At 41.8% G+C, this 16,746-nt stretch overlaps 1 protein-coding gene across 1 annotated transcript in view; it reads right to left on the reverse strand.

The window, feature by feature from the left end:
* LOC110525058 (probable E3 ubiquitin-protein ligase HERC1) overlaps window positions 1-16,746 on the reverse strand; it is a 241,985-nt gene that overhangs the window by 4,856 nt on the left and 220,383 nt on the right. Inside the window, exons 79-83 of the mRNA XM_036981638.1 lie at window positions 15,033-15,109; window positions 13,718-13,970; window positions 6,225-6,377; window positions 4,355-4,480; window positions 174-353 (exon numbers count right to left, since the gene is read on the reverse strand). Of these exons, the coding sequence (XP_036837533.1) occupies window positions 174-353; window positions 4,355-4,480; window positions 6,225-6,377; window positions 13,718-13,970; window positions 15,033-15,109 (789 nt within the window). The remainder of the gene's footprint in view (window positions 1-173; window positions 354-4,354; window positions 4,481-6,224; window positions 6,378-13,717; window positions 13,971-15,032; window positions 15,110-16,746) is intronic.

Below are 16,746 nucleotides of genomic sequence, written 5' to 3' on the forward strand. Positions count from 1 at the left end.
ACAGCTAATGTCGACCCCTTATCATCTGAACCAAGATCAGCCCTAACCATGTGTAGTCTGGCCAACAGCTGATGTCGACCCCTGATCAGGGTTTGTGTGTGTGTGTGTGTGTTGGTATGTGTGTGTGTGTGTGTGTGTGTGTGTGTGTGTGTTGGCAGCGGCGGTTGTCTTACCCTGTCCACCTTCATGATCTGGAACCTCTGGGAGATGTCAGCTGTGTTGGCGGGCAGCCTGGACCGTCCCGAGACGAAGCGCATGAACAGAACCCTCTCCTCGTTGGAGAAGTCCTCTAGGGTTTGCCAGAACCACTGGACCTGAGTGTGATGCTCTTCTACCTCACGGTACCTCACAACCTGGAAATAACACAGACATTACCTCACGGTACCTCACTACCTGGAAATAATACAGCCATTACCTCATGGTACCACACTACCTGTAATTAATACAGCCATTACCTCATGGTACCACACTACCTGTAATTAATACAGCCATTAATACATGGTACCACACTACCTGTAATTAATACAGCCATTACCTCATGGTACCTCACTACCTGTAATTAATACAGCCATTAATACAGCCATTACCTCATGGTACCACACTACCTGTAATTAATACAGCCATTACCTCATGGTACCACACTACCTGTAATTAATACAGCCATTACCTCATGGTACCACACTACCTGTAATTAATACAGCCATTACCTCATGGTACCACACTACCTGTAATTAATACAGCCATTACCTCATGGTACCACACTACCTGTAATTAATACAGCCATTAATACATGGTACCACACTACCTGTAATTAATACAGCCATTACCTCATGGTACCACACTACCTGTAATTAATACAGCCATTAATACATGGTACCACACTACCTGTAATTAATACAGCCATTACCTCATGGTACCACACTACCTGTAATTAATACAGCCATTACCTCATGGTACCACACTACCTGTAATTAATACAGCCATTACCTCATGGTACCACACTACCTGTAATTAATACAGCCATTACCTCATGGTACCACACTACCTGTAATTAATACAGCCATTACCTCATGGTACCACACTACCTGTAATTAATACAGCCATTACCTCATGGTACCACACTACCTGCAATTAATACAGCCATTACCTCATGGTACCACACTACCTGTAATTAATACAGCCATTAATACATGGTACCACACTACCTGTAATTAATACAGCCATTACCTCATGGTACCACACTACCTGTAATTAATACAGCCATTAATACAGCCATTACCTCATGGTACCACACTACCTGTAATTAATACAGCCATTAATACAGCCATTACCTCATGGTACCACACTACCTGTAATTAATACAGCCATTACCTCATGGTACCACACTACCTGTAATTAATACAGCCATTAATACAGCCATTACCTCATGGTACCACACTACCTGTAATTAATACAGCCATTACCTCATGGTACCACACTACCTGTAATTAATACAGCCATTACCTCATGGTACCACACTACCTGTAATTAATACAGCCATTAATACAGCCATTACCTCATGGTACCACACTACCTGTAATTAATACAGCCATTAATACAGCCATTACCTCATGGTACCACACTACCTGTAATTAATACAGCCATTACCTCATGGTACCACACTACCTGTAATTAATACAGCCATTACCTCATGGTACCACACTACCTGTAATTAATACAGCCATTACCTCATGGTACCACACTACCTGTAATTAATACAGCCATTACCTCATGGTACCACACTACCTGTAATTAATACAGCCATTACCTCATGGTACCACACTACCTGTAATTAATACAGCCATTACCTCATGGTACCACACTACCTGCAATTAACACAGCCATTACCTCATGGTACCTCACTACCTGTAATTATTACAGCCATTACCTCATGGTACCACACTACCTGCAATTAACACAGCCATTACCTCATGGTACCTCACTACCTGTAATTATTACAGCCATTACCTCATGGTACCACACTACCTGCAATTAATACAGCCATTACCTCATGGTACCTCACTACCTGTAATTATTACAGCCATTACCTCATGGTACCACACTACCTGTAATTAATACAGCCATTACCTCATGGTACCACACTACCTGTAATTAATACAGCCATTACCTCATGGTACCACACTACCTGTAATTAATACAGCCATTACCTCATGGTACCACACTACCTGCAATTAACACAGACATTAATACAGCCATTACCTCATGGTACCACACTACCTGTAATTAATACAGCCATTACCTCATGGTACCACACTACCTGTAATTAATACAGCCATTAATACATGGTACCACACTACCTGTAATTAATACAGCCATTACCTCATGGTACCACACTACCTGTAATTAATACAACCACTAATACAGCCATTACCTCATGGTACCACACTACCTGCAATTAACACAGCCATTAATACAGCCATTACCTCATGGTTCCACACTACCTGTAATTAATACAACCACTAATACAGCCATTACCTCATGGTACCACACTACCTGTAATTAATACAGCCATTACCTCATGGTACCACACTACCTGTAATTAATACAGCCATTAATACATGGTACCACACTACCTGTAATTAATACAGCCATTACCTCATGGTACCACACTACCTGTAATTAATACAGCCATTACCTCATGGTACCACACTACCTGCAATTAACACAGACATTAATACAGCCATTACCTCATGGTACCACACTACCTGCAATTAACACAGCCATTAATACAGCCATTACCTCATGGTACCACACTACCTGTAATTAATACAGCCATTACCTCATGGTACCACACTACCTGTAATTAATACAGCCATTAATACATGGTACCACACTACCTGTAATTAATACAGCCATTACCTCATGGTACCACACTACCTGTAATTAATACAGCCATTACCTCATGGTACCACACTACCTGTAATTAATACCGCCATTAATACAGCCATTACCTCATGGTACCTCACTACCTGTAATTAATACAGCCATTACCTCATGGTACCTCACTATCTGTAATTAATACAGCCATTACCTCACAGTACCACACTACCTGTAATTAATACAGCCATTACCTCATGGTACCTCACTACCTGTAATTATTACAGCCATTACCTCATGGTACCACACTACCTGTAATTAATACAGCCATTACCTCATGGTACCACACTACCTGTAATTAATACAGCCATTACCTCATGGTACCACACTACCTGTAATTAATACAGCCATTAATACAGCCATTACCTCATGGTACCACACTACCTGTAATTAATACAGCCATTACCTCATGGTACCACACTACCTGTAATTAATACAGTCATTACCTCATGGTACCACACTACCTGTAATTAATACAGCCATTACCTCATGGTACCTCACTACCTGTAATTAATACAGCCATTACCTCATGGTACCACACTACCTGTAATTAATACAGCCATTAATACAGCCATTAATACAGCCATTACCTCATGGTACCTCACTACCTGTAATTAATACAGCCATTCCCTCACGGTACCTCACTACCTGTAATTAATACAGCCATTACCTCATGGTACCACACTACCTGTAATTAATACAGCCACTATTACAGACATCAATACAACAATCAGTCAGTCAATCAGTCAGTCAATCAGTCAGTCAATCAATCAGTCAATCAATCAGCCAGTCAGCCAATCATCACTTAGTCAATCAGTCAGTCAGTCAGTCAATCAGTCAGTCAGTCAATCAGTCAGGCAGTCAATCAGCCAGTCAATCAGTCAGTCAGTCAGCCAATCATCACTTAGTCAGTCAGGCAGGCAGTCAGTCAGTCAGCCAATCATCACTTAGTCAGTCAGTCAGGCAGTCAGTCAGTCAGCCAATCATCACTTAGTCAATCAGTCAGTCAGCCAATCATCACTTAGTCAATCAGGCAGTCAGTCAGTCAGACAATCATCACTTAGTCAGTCAGTCAGTCAGTCAGCCAGTCAGTCAGTCAGACAATCATCACTTAGTCAGTCAGTCAGCCAGTCAGTCAGCCAGTCAGTCAGTCAGACAATCATCACTTAGTCAGTCAGTCAGTCAGTCAGTCAGACAATCATCACTTAGTCAGTCAGTCAGGCAGTCAGTCTGTCAGCCAATCATCACTTAGTCAGTCAGTCAGTCAGTCAGTCTGTCAGCCAATCATCACTTAGTCAGTCAGTCAGTCAGTCAGTCAGTCAGCCAGTCAGTCAGTGCATATTGAAATCACTTTACAGCAAAACAATGAAATGAAAGAGATGAAAACAAACGGAAGACAGTAATAAAGTAATGAGACCTTCTTCAGCACGTCCACACTGATCTCTGGCATCCCACAAACCATCTGCTCCAGTTGTTTGGCTGTGAGGAGGGAGAGGAGAGGGACAGGGACGATCCAGGACATGCCTTCACGCACCACCGCCACCTGGGAGAGAGAAGGGGGGGGGGGGGGGGAGATGGGGGAGAGAGAGAGAGAGAGAGAGAGAGGGATAGGGGGGAGAGAGAGGGATGTGGGAGAGAGAGGAATAGGGGAGGGAGAGAGGGAGCAAGAAAGAGAGGGGGGATCGAGAGGGATGGGAGAGTGGGATAAGGGGAGAGAGAGAGGGATAGTGAGGGGAGGGAGAGAGAGAGGGGGGAGAGAGAGAGAGGGATAGGGGGGAGAGAGAGGGATGGGGGAGAGAGAGAGAGAGGAATAGGGGAGGGAGAGAGAGAGAGGGAGCAAGAGAGAGAGGGGGGATCGAGAGGGATGGGAGAGAGGGATAAGGGGAGAGAGAGGGATAGAGGGAGAGAGAGAGGGATAGGGAGGGGAGGGAGAGAGAGAGGGGGAGAGAGAGAGAGGGATAGGGGGGAGAGAGGGATGGGGGAGAGAGAGAGAGAGGAATAGGGAAGGGAGAGAGAGAGGGGGAGTGAGAGAGAGAGGGGGGGATCGAGAGGGATGGGTGAGAGGGATAAGGGGAGAGAGAGGGATAGAGGGAGAGAGAGAGGGATAGGGAGGGGAGGGAGAGAGAGAGAGAGGGGGAGAGAGAGAGAGGTATAGGGGAAGGAGAAAGACAGGGGAGAGAGACGGGGGGAGGGGAGATATGAAACAAGAGTTTCCAGTTGAGAGTTAAACACATAACTAACAGAGACATGTACTGTACTCTCACACCTTAGAGTCTTATACTTATAAATACAGTCTAGTTATAGTTATATACTGAACCATGATGTTTCTACAATTATAAATATAGTTGTTCCCATGCCAACCAAGCTGGGTGTTAAGATTACTTAGAAAAATTCCAGGCATGATTCTTCATCTTAAAACCAATTCAGAATTCAGCTTCTATTTATAAAAGAGCGCAGTGCCTCTTGTCTTAATCGAATAATTAAATATATACATCTCAAGTTTCAGAGTGGAGGAGAGGTCTGCTGAGTTTTCCTCTGAAATGAAAAGCCCTGGGGCCATAGCCTAAGTGTAGTGCAGAGAGCTCGATAATGCCTCGTAGAGAAGACACCACGAAGAGGAAGGTCTAAAAGCAGCAGGTGGCCACGGTGTGTTAGTCATCACATCGCTGGAAGTTAATGAACTGCGGCAGACATGTAGAATCCACGGGAAATTAACAAAACATGAGGCGATAGGACGACCAACAGCCGCTGTCAGACATGTAGAATCCACGGGAAATTAACAAAACATGAGGCGATAGGACGACCAACAGCCGCTGTCAGTCGCTCTGGTGTGCTGCCTCTCGTACCCTGTCTGTCTATCTGGTGCAGGCGGTACTCGATGGTGTTGTCTGTGTCGTACCCGTCTGTCTATCTGGTGCAGGCGGTACTCGATGGTGTTATCTGTGTCGTACCCGTCTGTCTATCTGGTGCAGGCGGTACTCGATGGTGTTGTCTGTGTCGTACCCGTCTGTCTATCTCGTGCAGGCGGTACACCTGTGTGTCGTACCTGTCTGTCTATCTTGTGCAGGCGGTACTCCTGTGTGTCGTACCTGTCTGTCTATCTCGTGCAGGCGGTACACCTGTGTGTCTGTGTCGTACCTGTCTGTCTATCTCGTGCAGGCGGTACACCTGTGTGTGTGTGTCGTACCTGTCTGTCTATCTCGTGCAGGCGGTACTCCTGTGTGTGTGTGTGTGTGTGTCATACCTGTCTGTCTATCTCGTGCAGGCGGTACACCTGTGTGTCATACCTGTCTGTCTATCTCGTGCAGGCGGTACTCGATGGCCCGGGCTACATACTCCTTCCTGTTGGAGAAGGTCAGAGGGATGCTGTTTCCCCCGGGGATAATAGGAACCATCTTACCGTCTGCACTCTGACCCACGAAGGAATCCAGAGGAATCATCTAGAAGGAGGAACACAAAAGTACAACATCACTTCATCTGAATTCAAGTTGGGGGTCAATTCCATTTGTAGAGAGTTGATTCAGAATCCTGTCAGATCAGGAGATTACAGTCCCTTTCTCTTTATTCCCTGTCTCTCTCTCTCTCTCTCTCCTCCCGCTCCTTCCTCCCTCTTTCCCTCTCTTGGCTAGGAGACTGTGGGCCTGAGAGGCCATTTCTCTCTCTCCTCCTGCTCCTTCCTCCCTCTTTCCCTCTCTTGGCTAGGAGACTGTGGGCCTGAGAGGCCATTTCACTCTCTCCTCCTGCTCCTTCCTCCCTCTTTCCCTCTCTTGGCTAGGAGACTGTGGGCCTGAGAGGCCATTTCTCTCTCTCCTCCTGCTCCTTCCTCCCTCTTTCCCTCTCTTGGCTAGGAGACTGTGGGCCTGAGAGGCCATTTCTCTCTCTCCTCCTGCTCCTTCCTCCCTCTTTCCCTCTCTTGGCTAGGAGACTGTGGGCCTGAGAGGCCATTTCTCTCTCTCCTCCTGCTCCTTCCTCCCTCTTTCCCTCTCTTGGCTAGGAGACTGTGGGCCTGAGAGGCCATTTCACTCTCTCCCACCTCTCCTCCACCTCTCTCTCTTTCCCCTGGCTGTGGTCCTTCCTTCACAAGACAGGGAGGCCATGTCTCTCTCTCCCTCCCTCTTCCCTTCCTCTCCCTCTCTGGACTCTCTCTATCAATCCTGGCTGTGGTCCTTCCTGGGAGGCAGGCCAACTGGCCAATCCCCAGACAGGATGTGCTGCATCAACAAGACCCTTGCATTCCAGTATGTGTGTGTGTGTGTGTGTGTGTTTCTGTGTGAGAGAGAGAGGGAGCCCGGTCCAGTCCAGTAGAGTCACAGTGCAGTGGTTATGTGTGTGTGTGTCGGGGGGAACGAAGGTTGGCCAGGGTGTATTACCACCATACCATATTATCACCATACTGAGAGACCTCACCATACCATATTATCACCATACTGAGAGACCTCACACCATACCATATTATCACCATACTGAGAGACCTCACCATACTGAGACACCTCACCATACCATATTACCACCATACCATATTATCAACATACCATATTATCACCATACCATATTATCACCATACCATATTATCACCATACTGAGAGACCTCACCATACTGAGACACCTCACCATACCATATTATCACCATACCATATTATCACCATACTGAGAGACCTCACCATACTGAGAGACCTCACCATACCATATTACCACCATACCATATTATCACCATACCATATTATCACCATACCATATTATCACCATACCATATTATCACCATACTGAGAGACCTCACCATACCATATTACCACCATACCATATTATCACCATACCATATTATCACCATACTGAGAGACCTCACCATACTGAGAGACCTCACCATACCATATTATCACCATACCATATTATCACCATACTGAGACCTCACAAAACCATATTATCACCATACTGAGAGACCTCACCATACCATATTACCACCATACCATATTATCACCATACCATATTATCACCATACTGAGAGACCTCACCATACCATATTACCACCATACCATATTATCACCATACCATATTATCACCATACCATATTATCACCATACTGAGAGACCTAACCATACCATATTATCACCATACCATATTAACACCATACCACATTATCACCATACCATATTATCACCATACTGAGACCTCACCATACCATATTATCACCATACTGAGAGACCTCACCATACCATATTATCAGCATACCATATTATCACCATACCATATTATCACCATACTGAGAGACCTCACCATACCATATTATCACCACACCATATTATCACCATACCATATTATCACCATACTGAGAGACCTCACCATACCATATTATCACCATACTATATATATCACCGTACCATATTATCACCATACCATATTACCACCATACCATATTATCACCATACCATATTACCACCATACCATATTACCACCATACCATATTACCACCATACCATACCATATTACCACCATACCATATTATCACCATACTGAGAGACCTCACCATACCATATTATCACCATACTATATTATCACCGTACCATATTATCACCATACCATATTACCACCATACCATATTACCACCATACCATATTACCACCATACCATATTATCACCATACTGAGAGACCTCACCATACCATATTATCACCACACCATATTATCACCATACCATATTATCACCATACTGAGAGACCTCACCATACCATATTATCACCACACCATATTATCACCATACCATATTATCACCATACTGAGAGACCTCACCATACCATATTATCACCATACTATATTATCACCATACCATATTATCACCATACCATATTATCACCATACCATATTATCACCACACCATATTATCACCATACCATATTATCACCATACCATATCATCACCACACCATATTATCACCATACCATATTATCACCATACCATATTACCACCATACCATATTATCACCATACTGAGAGACCTCACCATACCATATTATCACCATACCATATTATCACCATACCATATTATCACCATACCATATTACCACCATACCATATTATCACCATACCATATTATCACCATACCATATTATCACCATACTAATAGACCTCACCATACCATATTATCACCATACCATATTATCACCATACCATATTATCACCATACCATATTATCACCATACTGAGAGACCTCACCATACCATATTACCACCACACCATATTATCACCATACCATATTATCACCATACTGAGAGACATCACCATACCATATTATCACCATACTATATTATCACCATACCATATTATCACCACACCATATTATCACCATACCATATTATCACCATACTGAGAGACCTCACCATACCATATTATCACCATACCATATTATCACCATACCATATTATCACCATACTGAGACCTCACCATACCATATTATAACCATACCATATTATCACCACACTGAGAGACCTCACCATACCATATTATCACCATACCATATTATCACCATACTGAGAGACCTCACCATACCATATTACCACCATACCATATTATCACCATACCATATTATCACCATACCATATTATCACCATACTGAGAGACCTCACCATACCATATTACCACCATACCATATTACCACCATACCATATTATCACCATACCATATTATCACCATACTGAGAGACCTCACCATACCATATTACCACCATACCATATTATCACCATACCATATTATCACCATACTGAGAGACCTCACCATACCATATTATCACCATACCATATTATCACCATACCACATTATCACCATACCATATTATCACCATACTGAGACCTCACCATACCATATTATCACCATACATATTATCACCATACCACATTATCACCATACCATATTATCACCATACTGAGACCTCACCGTACCATATTACCACCATACCATATTATCGCCATACCATATTATCACCATACCATATTATCACCATACTGAGAGACCTCACCATACCATATTATCACCATACCATATTATCACCATACCACATTATCACCATACCATATTATCACCATACTGAGACCTCACCATACCATATTATCACCATACTGAGAGACCTCACCATACCATATTATCACCATACCATATTATCACCATACCATATTATCACCATACCATATTATCACCATACTGAGAGACCTCACCATACCATATTATCACCACACCATATTATCACCATACCATATTATCACCATACTGAGAGACCTCACCATACCATATTATCACCATACTATATTATCACCGTACCATATTATCACCATACCATATTACCACCATACCATATTATCACCATACCATATTACCACCATACCATATTACCACCATACCATATTACCACCATACCATATTATCACCATACTGAGAGACCTCACCATACCATATTATCACCATACTATATTATCACCGTACCATATTACCACCATACCATATTACCACCATACCATATTACCACCATACCATATTATCACCATACCATATTATCACCATACTGAGAGACCTCACCATACCATATTATCACCACACCATATTATCACCATACCATATTATCACCATACTGAGAGACCTCACCATACCATATTATCACCACACCATATTATCACCATACCATATTATCACCATACTGAGAGACCTCACCATACCATATTATCACCATACTATATTATCACCATACCATATTATCACCATACCATATTATCACCATACCATATTATCACCACACCATATTATCACCATACCATATTATCACCATACCATATTACCACCATACCATATTATCACCATACTGAGAGACCTCACCATACCATATTATCACCATACCATATTATCACCATACCATATTATCACCATACCATATTACCACCATACCATATTATCACCATACCATATTATCACCATACCATATTATCACCATACTAATAGACCTCACCATACAATATTATCACCATACCATATTATCACCATACCATATTATCACCATACCATATTATCAACATACTGAGAGACCTCACCATACCATATTACCACCACACCATATTATCACCATACCATATTATCACCATACTGAGAGACATCACCATACCATATTATCACCATACTATATTATCACCATACCATATTATCACCACACCATATTATCACCATACCATATTATCACCATACCATATTATCACCATACTGAGAGACCTCACCATACCATATTATCACCATACCATATTATCACCATACCATATTATCACCATACTGAGACCTCACCATACCATATTATAACCATACCATATTATCACCACACTGAGAGACCTCACCATACCATATTATCACCATACCATATTATCACCATACTGAGAGACCTCACCATACCATATTATCACCATACCATATTATCACCATACCATATTATCACCATACCATATTATCACCATACTGAGAGACCTCACCATACCATATTATCACCACACCATATTATCACCATACCATATTATCACCATACTGAGAGACCTCACCATACCATATTATCACCATACTATATTATCACCGTACCATATTATCACCATACCATATTACCACCATACCATATTATCACCATACCATATTACCACCATACCATATTACCACCATACCATATTACCACCATACCATATTACCACCATACCATATTACCACCATACCATATTATCACCATACTGAGCGACCTCACCATACCATATTATCACCATACTATATTATCACCGTACCATATTATCACCATACCATATTACCACCATACCATATTACCACCATACCATATTACCACCATACCATATTACCACCATACCATATTATCACCATACCATATTATCACCATACTGAGAGACCTCACCATACCATATTATCACCACACCATATTATCACCATACCATATTATCACCACACTGAGAGACCTCACCATACCATATTATCACCACACCATATTATCACCATACCATATTATCACCATACTGAGAGACCTCACCATACCATATTATCACCATACTATATTATCACCATACCATATTATCACCATACCATATTATCACCATACCATATTATCACCACACCATATTATCACCATACCATATTATCACCATACCATATTATCACCATACCATATTACCACCATACCATATTATCACCATACTGAGAGACCTCACCATACCATATTATCACCATACCATATTATCACCATACCATATTATCACCATACCATATTATCACCATACCATATTATCACCATACCATATTATCACCATACTAATAGACCTCACCATACCATATTATCACCATACCATATTATCACCATACCATATTATCACCATACCATATTATCACCATACTGAGAGACCTCACCATACCATATTACCACCACACCATATTATCACCATACCATATTATCACCATACTGAGAGACATCACCATACCATATTATCACCATACTATATTATCACCATACTGAGAGACCTCACCATACCATATTACCACCACACCATATTATCACCATACCATATTATCACCATACTGAGAGACATCACCATACAATATTATCACCACACCATATTATCACCATACCATATTATCACCATACCATATTATCACCATACTGAGAGACCTCACCATACCATATTATCACCATACCATATTATCACCATACTGAGACCTCACCATACCATATTATAACCATACCATATTATCACCACACTGAGAGACCTCACCATACCATATTATCACCATACCATATTATCACCATACTGAGAGACCTCACCATACCATATTATCACCATACCATATTATCACCATACTGAGAGACCTCACCATACCATATTATCACCATACCATATTATCACCATACTGAGAGACCTCACCATACCATATTATCACCATACTGAGAGACCTCACCATACCATATTATCACCATACCATATTATCACCATACCATATTATCACCATACTGAGAGACCTCACCATACCATATTATCACCATACCATATTATCACCATACCATATTATCACCATACTGAGGGACCTCACCATACCATATTATCACCACACCATATTATCACCATACCATATTATCACCATACCATATTATCACCATACCATATTATCACCATACTGAGAGACATCACCATACTGAGAGACCTCACCATACCATATTATCACCATACTGAGAGACCTCACCATACCATATTATCACCATTCCAAGTCGAACAGGAAACACAGCCCCATTTCCTAGGCTAATTTCCAAGTCGAACAGGAAACACAGCCCCATTTCCTAGGCTAATTTCCAAGTCGAACAGGAAACACAGCCCCATTTCCTAGGCTAGTTTCCAAGTCAAACAGGAAACACAGCTCCATTTCCTAGGCTAGTTTCCAAGTCAAATCTCCCCATCCATGTCAGTTCCAGTATTGAATCCAAACTGAATGGATGTGAACCATCACTCCCCTCCAAGCTTCTCTTTCTCTCTTTCCCTCTCCTCCTCATCCCCCTTATCCTCACTCCCCCTCATCCCCCTCATCCTCACCCCCCTCATCATCCTCATCCCCCTCATCCTCCTCATTCTCATCCCCCTCATACTTCTCATCCCCCTCATACTTCTCATCCCCCTCATCATCCTCATCCCCCTCATACTCCTCCTCCTCCTCATACCAATATCGTAGCTCGTGACCTTAAGCTGAGGAGAGAAAAAAAAGACAGAATAAATCTCAAATCACCTCATGGAAATTATCCTCTGTGATGCCGCTGTCTTCAATGTGAAGAATGCTGTTGAGTGTCTGAACGTAGAGCAGGTCCACCTCCTCTAGGTCCTCCAGGACCAGAGGAATACAACACAGCTGCTTCCACACCATGGGGGCAAGGTGCAGGTCCAGGGGCTTCTTGGTCCGGATAGCCACCCCCATCAGGATACCCAGGAACTTAAACTGGAGGAGCTGCTCATCCAGACAGGCTGACGGGCTCAGCAGGAACCTGGGGAGAGGGAGGGAGGTTTAGAGTTGACCTCATATAGACTAGAGCTCTGTAGTGGCCCACGACACAGAGTCATATAGACTATAGCTCTGTAGTGGCCCATAACACAGTGTCATATAGACTATAGCTCTGTAGTGGCCCATAACACAGAGTCATTTAGACTATAGCTCTGTAGTGGCCCATAACACAGAGTCATATAGACTATAGCTCTGTAGTGGCCCATAACACAGAGTCATATAGACTATAGCTCTGTAGTGGCCCATAACACAGAGTCATATAGACTATAGCTCTGTAGTGGCCCACGACACAGAGTCATATAGACTATAGCTCTGTAGTGGCCCATAACACAGAGTCATATAGACTATAGCTCTGTAGTGGCCCATAACACAGAGTCATATAGACTATAGCTCTGTAGTGGCCCATAACACAGAGTCATATAGACTATAGCTCTGTAGTGGCCCATAACACAGAGTCATATAGACTATACTTCTGTATAGTCTGTGGTACTGTCTCTATATGGTGACTGGTAATGAGACAGCGTCTCTATGGTGACTGGTAATGAGACAGCGTGTCAGTAATGTGGTACTGTCTCTATGGTGACTAGTAATGAGACAGCGTGTCAGTAATGTGGTACTGTCTCTATGGTGACTGGTAATGAGACAGTGTCTCTATGGTGACTGGTAATGAGACAGCATGTCAGTAATGTGGTACTGTCTCTATGGTGACTGGTAATGAGACAGCGTCTCTATGGTGACTGGTAATGAGACAGCGTGTCAGTAACGTGGTACTGTCTCTATGGTGACTGGTAATGAGACAGCGTGTCAGTAATGTGGTACTGTCTCTATGGTGACTGGTAATGAGATAGCGTCTCTATGGTGACTGGTAATGAGTCAGCATGTCAGTAATGTGGTACTGTCTCTATGGTGACTAGTAATGAGACAGCGTGTCAGTAATGTGGTACTGTCTCTATGGTGACTGGTAATGAGACAGCATGTCAGTATTGTGGTACTGTCTCTATATGTGGTACTGTGCGTCTCTGTTGGTGTCCTAGCCAGTCCTCACCTGTCTCTGTTGTAGCCCACCTCAGCTGTGGCGTTGGGGGAGGGGATGAGGAGATCCACTACTCCCGTCTCCAACTCCTACACAGGAAATAGGCGTCAGTCTCACAAGATATCCTGTCCACAGCCCGTCTCTAAATAATATCACTTTTCTGACTCACGATTTGTTAGTTGAACATTTCAGGAAAACAGTCAATTTCTCTGGTAAAGAAGTTTGGATAAACTCAGAAGAATAGACATAGAACTCCAGTTTCAACTGTTCTGCCTTATTATTATTGGACCATGCTGGTCATTTATGAACATTTGAACATCTTGGCCATGTTCTGTTATAATCTCCACCCGGCACAGCCAGAAGAGGACTGGCCACCCCACATAGCCTGGTTCCTCTCTAGGTTTCTTCCTAGGTTTTGGCCTTTCTAGGGAGTTTTTCCTAGCCACCGTGCTTCTGCACTACACCTGCATTGCTTGCTGTTTGGGGTTTTAGGCTGGGTTTCTGTACAGCACTTTGAGATATCAGCTGATGTACGAAGGGCTATATAAATACATTTGATTTGATTTGAAATAGTGCAGACACCACAAGGAAATGACTTCAGGTTGAGACTGAGGCTTTGTCCCCAAATCCTAAACAGCAAACCACTTAGAATGTTTGTTACTATCCCACTACTATTTATAATACAGTCACTAATTCTACTGTTACTGTCCCACTACTATTTATAATACAGTCACTAATTCTACTGTTACTGTCCCACTACTATTTATAATACAGTCACTAATTCTACTGTTACTGTCCCACTACTATTTATAATACAGTCACTAATTCTACTGTTACTGTCCCACTACTATTTATAATACAGTCACTAATTCTACTGTTACTGTCCCACTACTATTTATAATACAGTCACTAATTCTACTGTTACTGTCCCACTACTATTTATAACAGTCACTAATTCTACTGTTACTATCCCACTACTATTTATAATAGTCACTAATTCTACTGTTACTATTTATAATACAGTCACTAATTCTACTGTTACTGTCCCACTACTATTTATAATACAGTCACTAATTCTACTGTTACTGTCCCACTACTATTTATAATACAGTCACTAATTCTACTGTTACTATCCCACTACTATTTATAATACAGTCACTAATTCTACTGTTACTATCTCACTACTATTTATAATACAGTCACTAATTCTACTGTTACTATCTCACTACTATTTATAATACAGTCACTAATTCTACTGTTACTATCCCACTACTATTTATAATACAGTCACTAATTCTACTGTTACTATCCCACTACTATTTATAATACAGTCACTAATTCTACTGTTACTATCTCACTACTATTTATAATACAGTCACTAATTCTACTGTTACTGTCTCACTACTATTTATAACAGTCACTAATTCTACTGTTACTATCCCACTACTATTTATAATAGTCACTAATTCTACTGTTACTGTCTCACTACTATTTATAATACAGTCACTAATTCTACTGTTACTATCTCACTACTATTTATAATAGTCACTAATTCTACTGTTACTGTCCCACTACTATTTATAATAGTCACTAATTCTACTGTTACTGTCTCACTACTATTTATAATAGTCACTAATTCTACTGTTACTGTCTCACTACTATTTATAATACAGTCACTAATTCTACTGTTACTATCCCACTACTATTTATAATACAGTCACTAATT

Source organism: Oncorhynchus mykiss, chromosome 6 (assembly GCF_013265735.2).
Source record: "Oncorhynchus mykiss isolate Arlee chromosome 6, USDA_OmykA_1.1, whole genome shotgun sequence".
Lineage (NCBI taxonomy): Eukaryota > Metazoa > Chordata > Actinopteri > Salmoniformes > Salmonidae > Oncorhynchus > Oncorhynchus mykiss.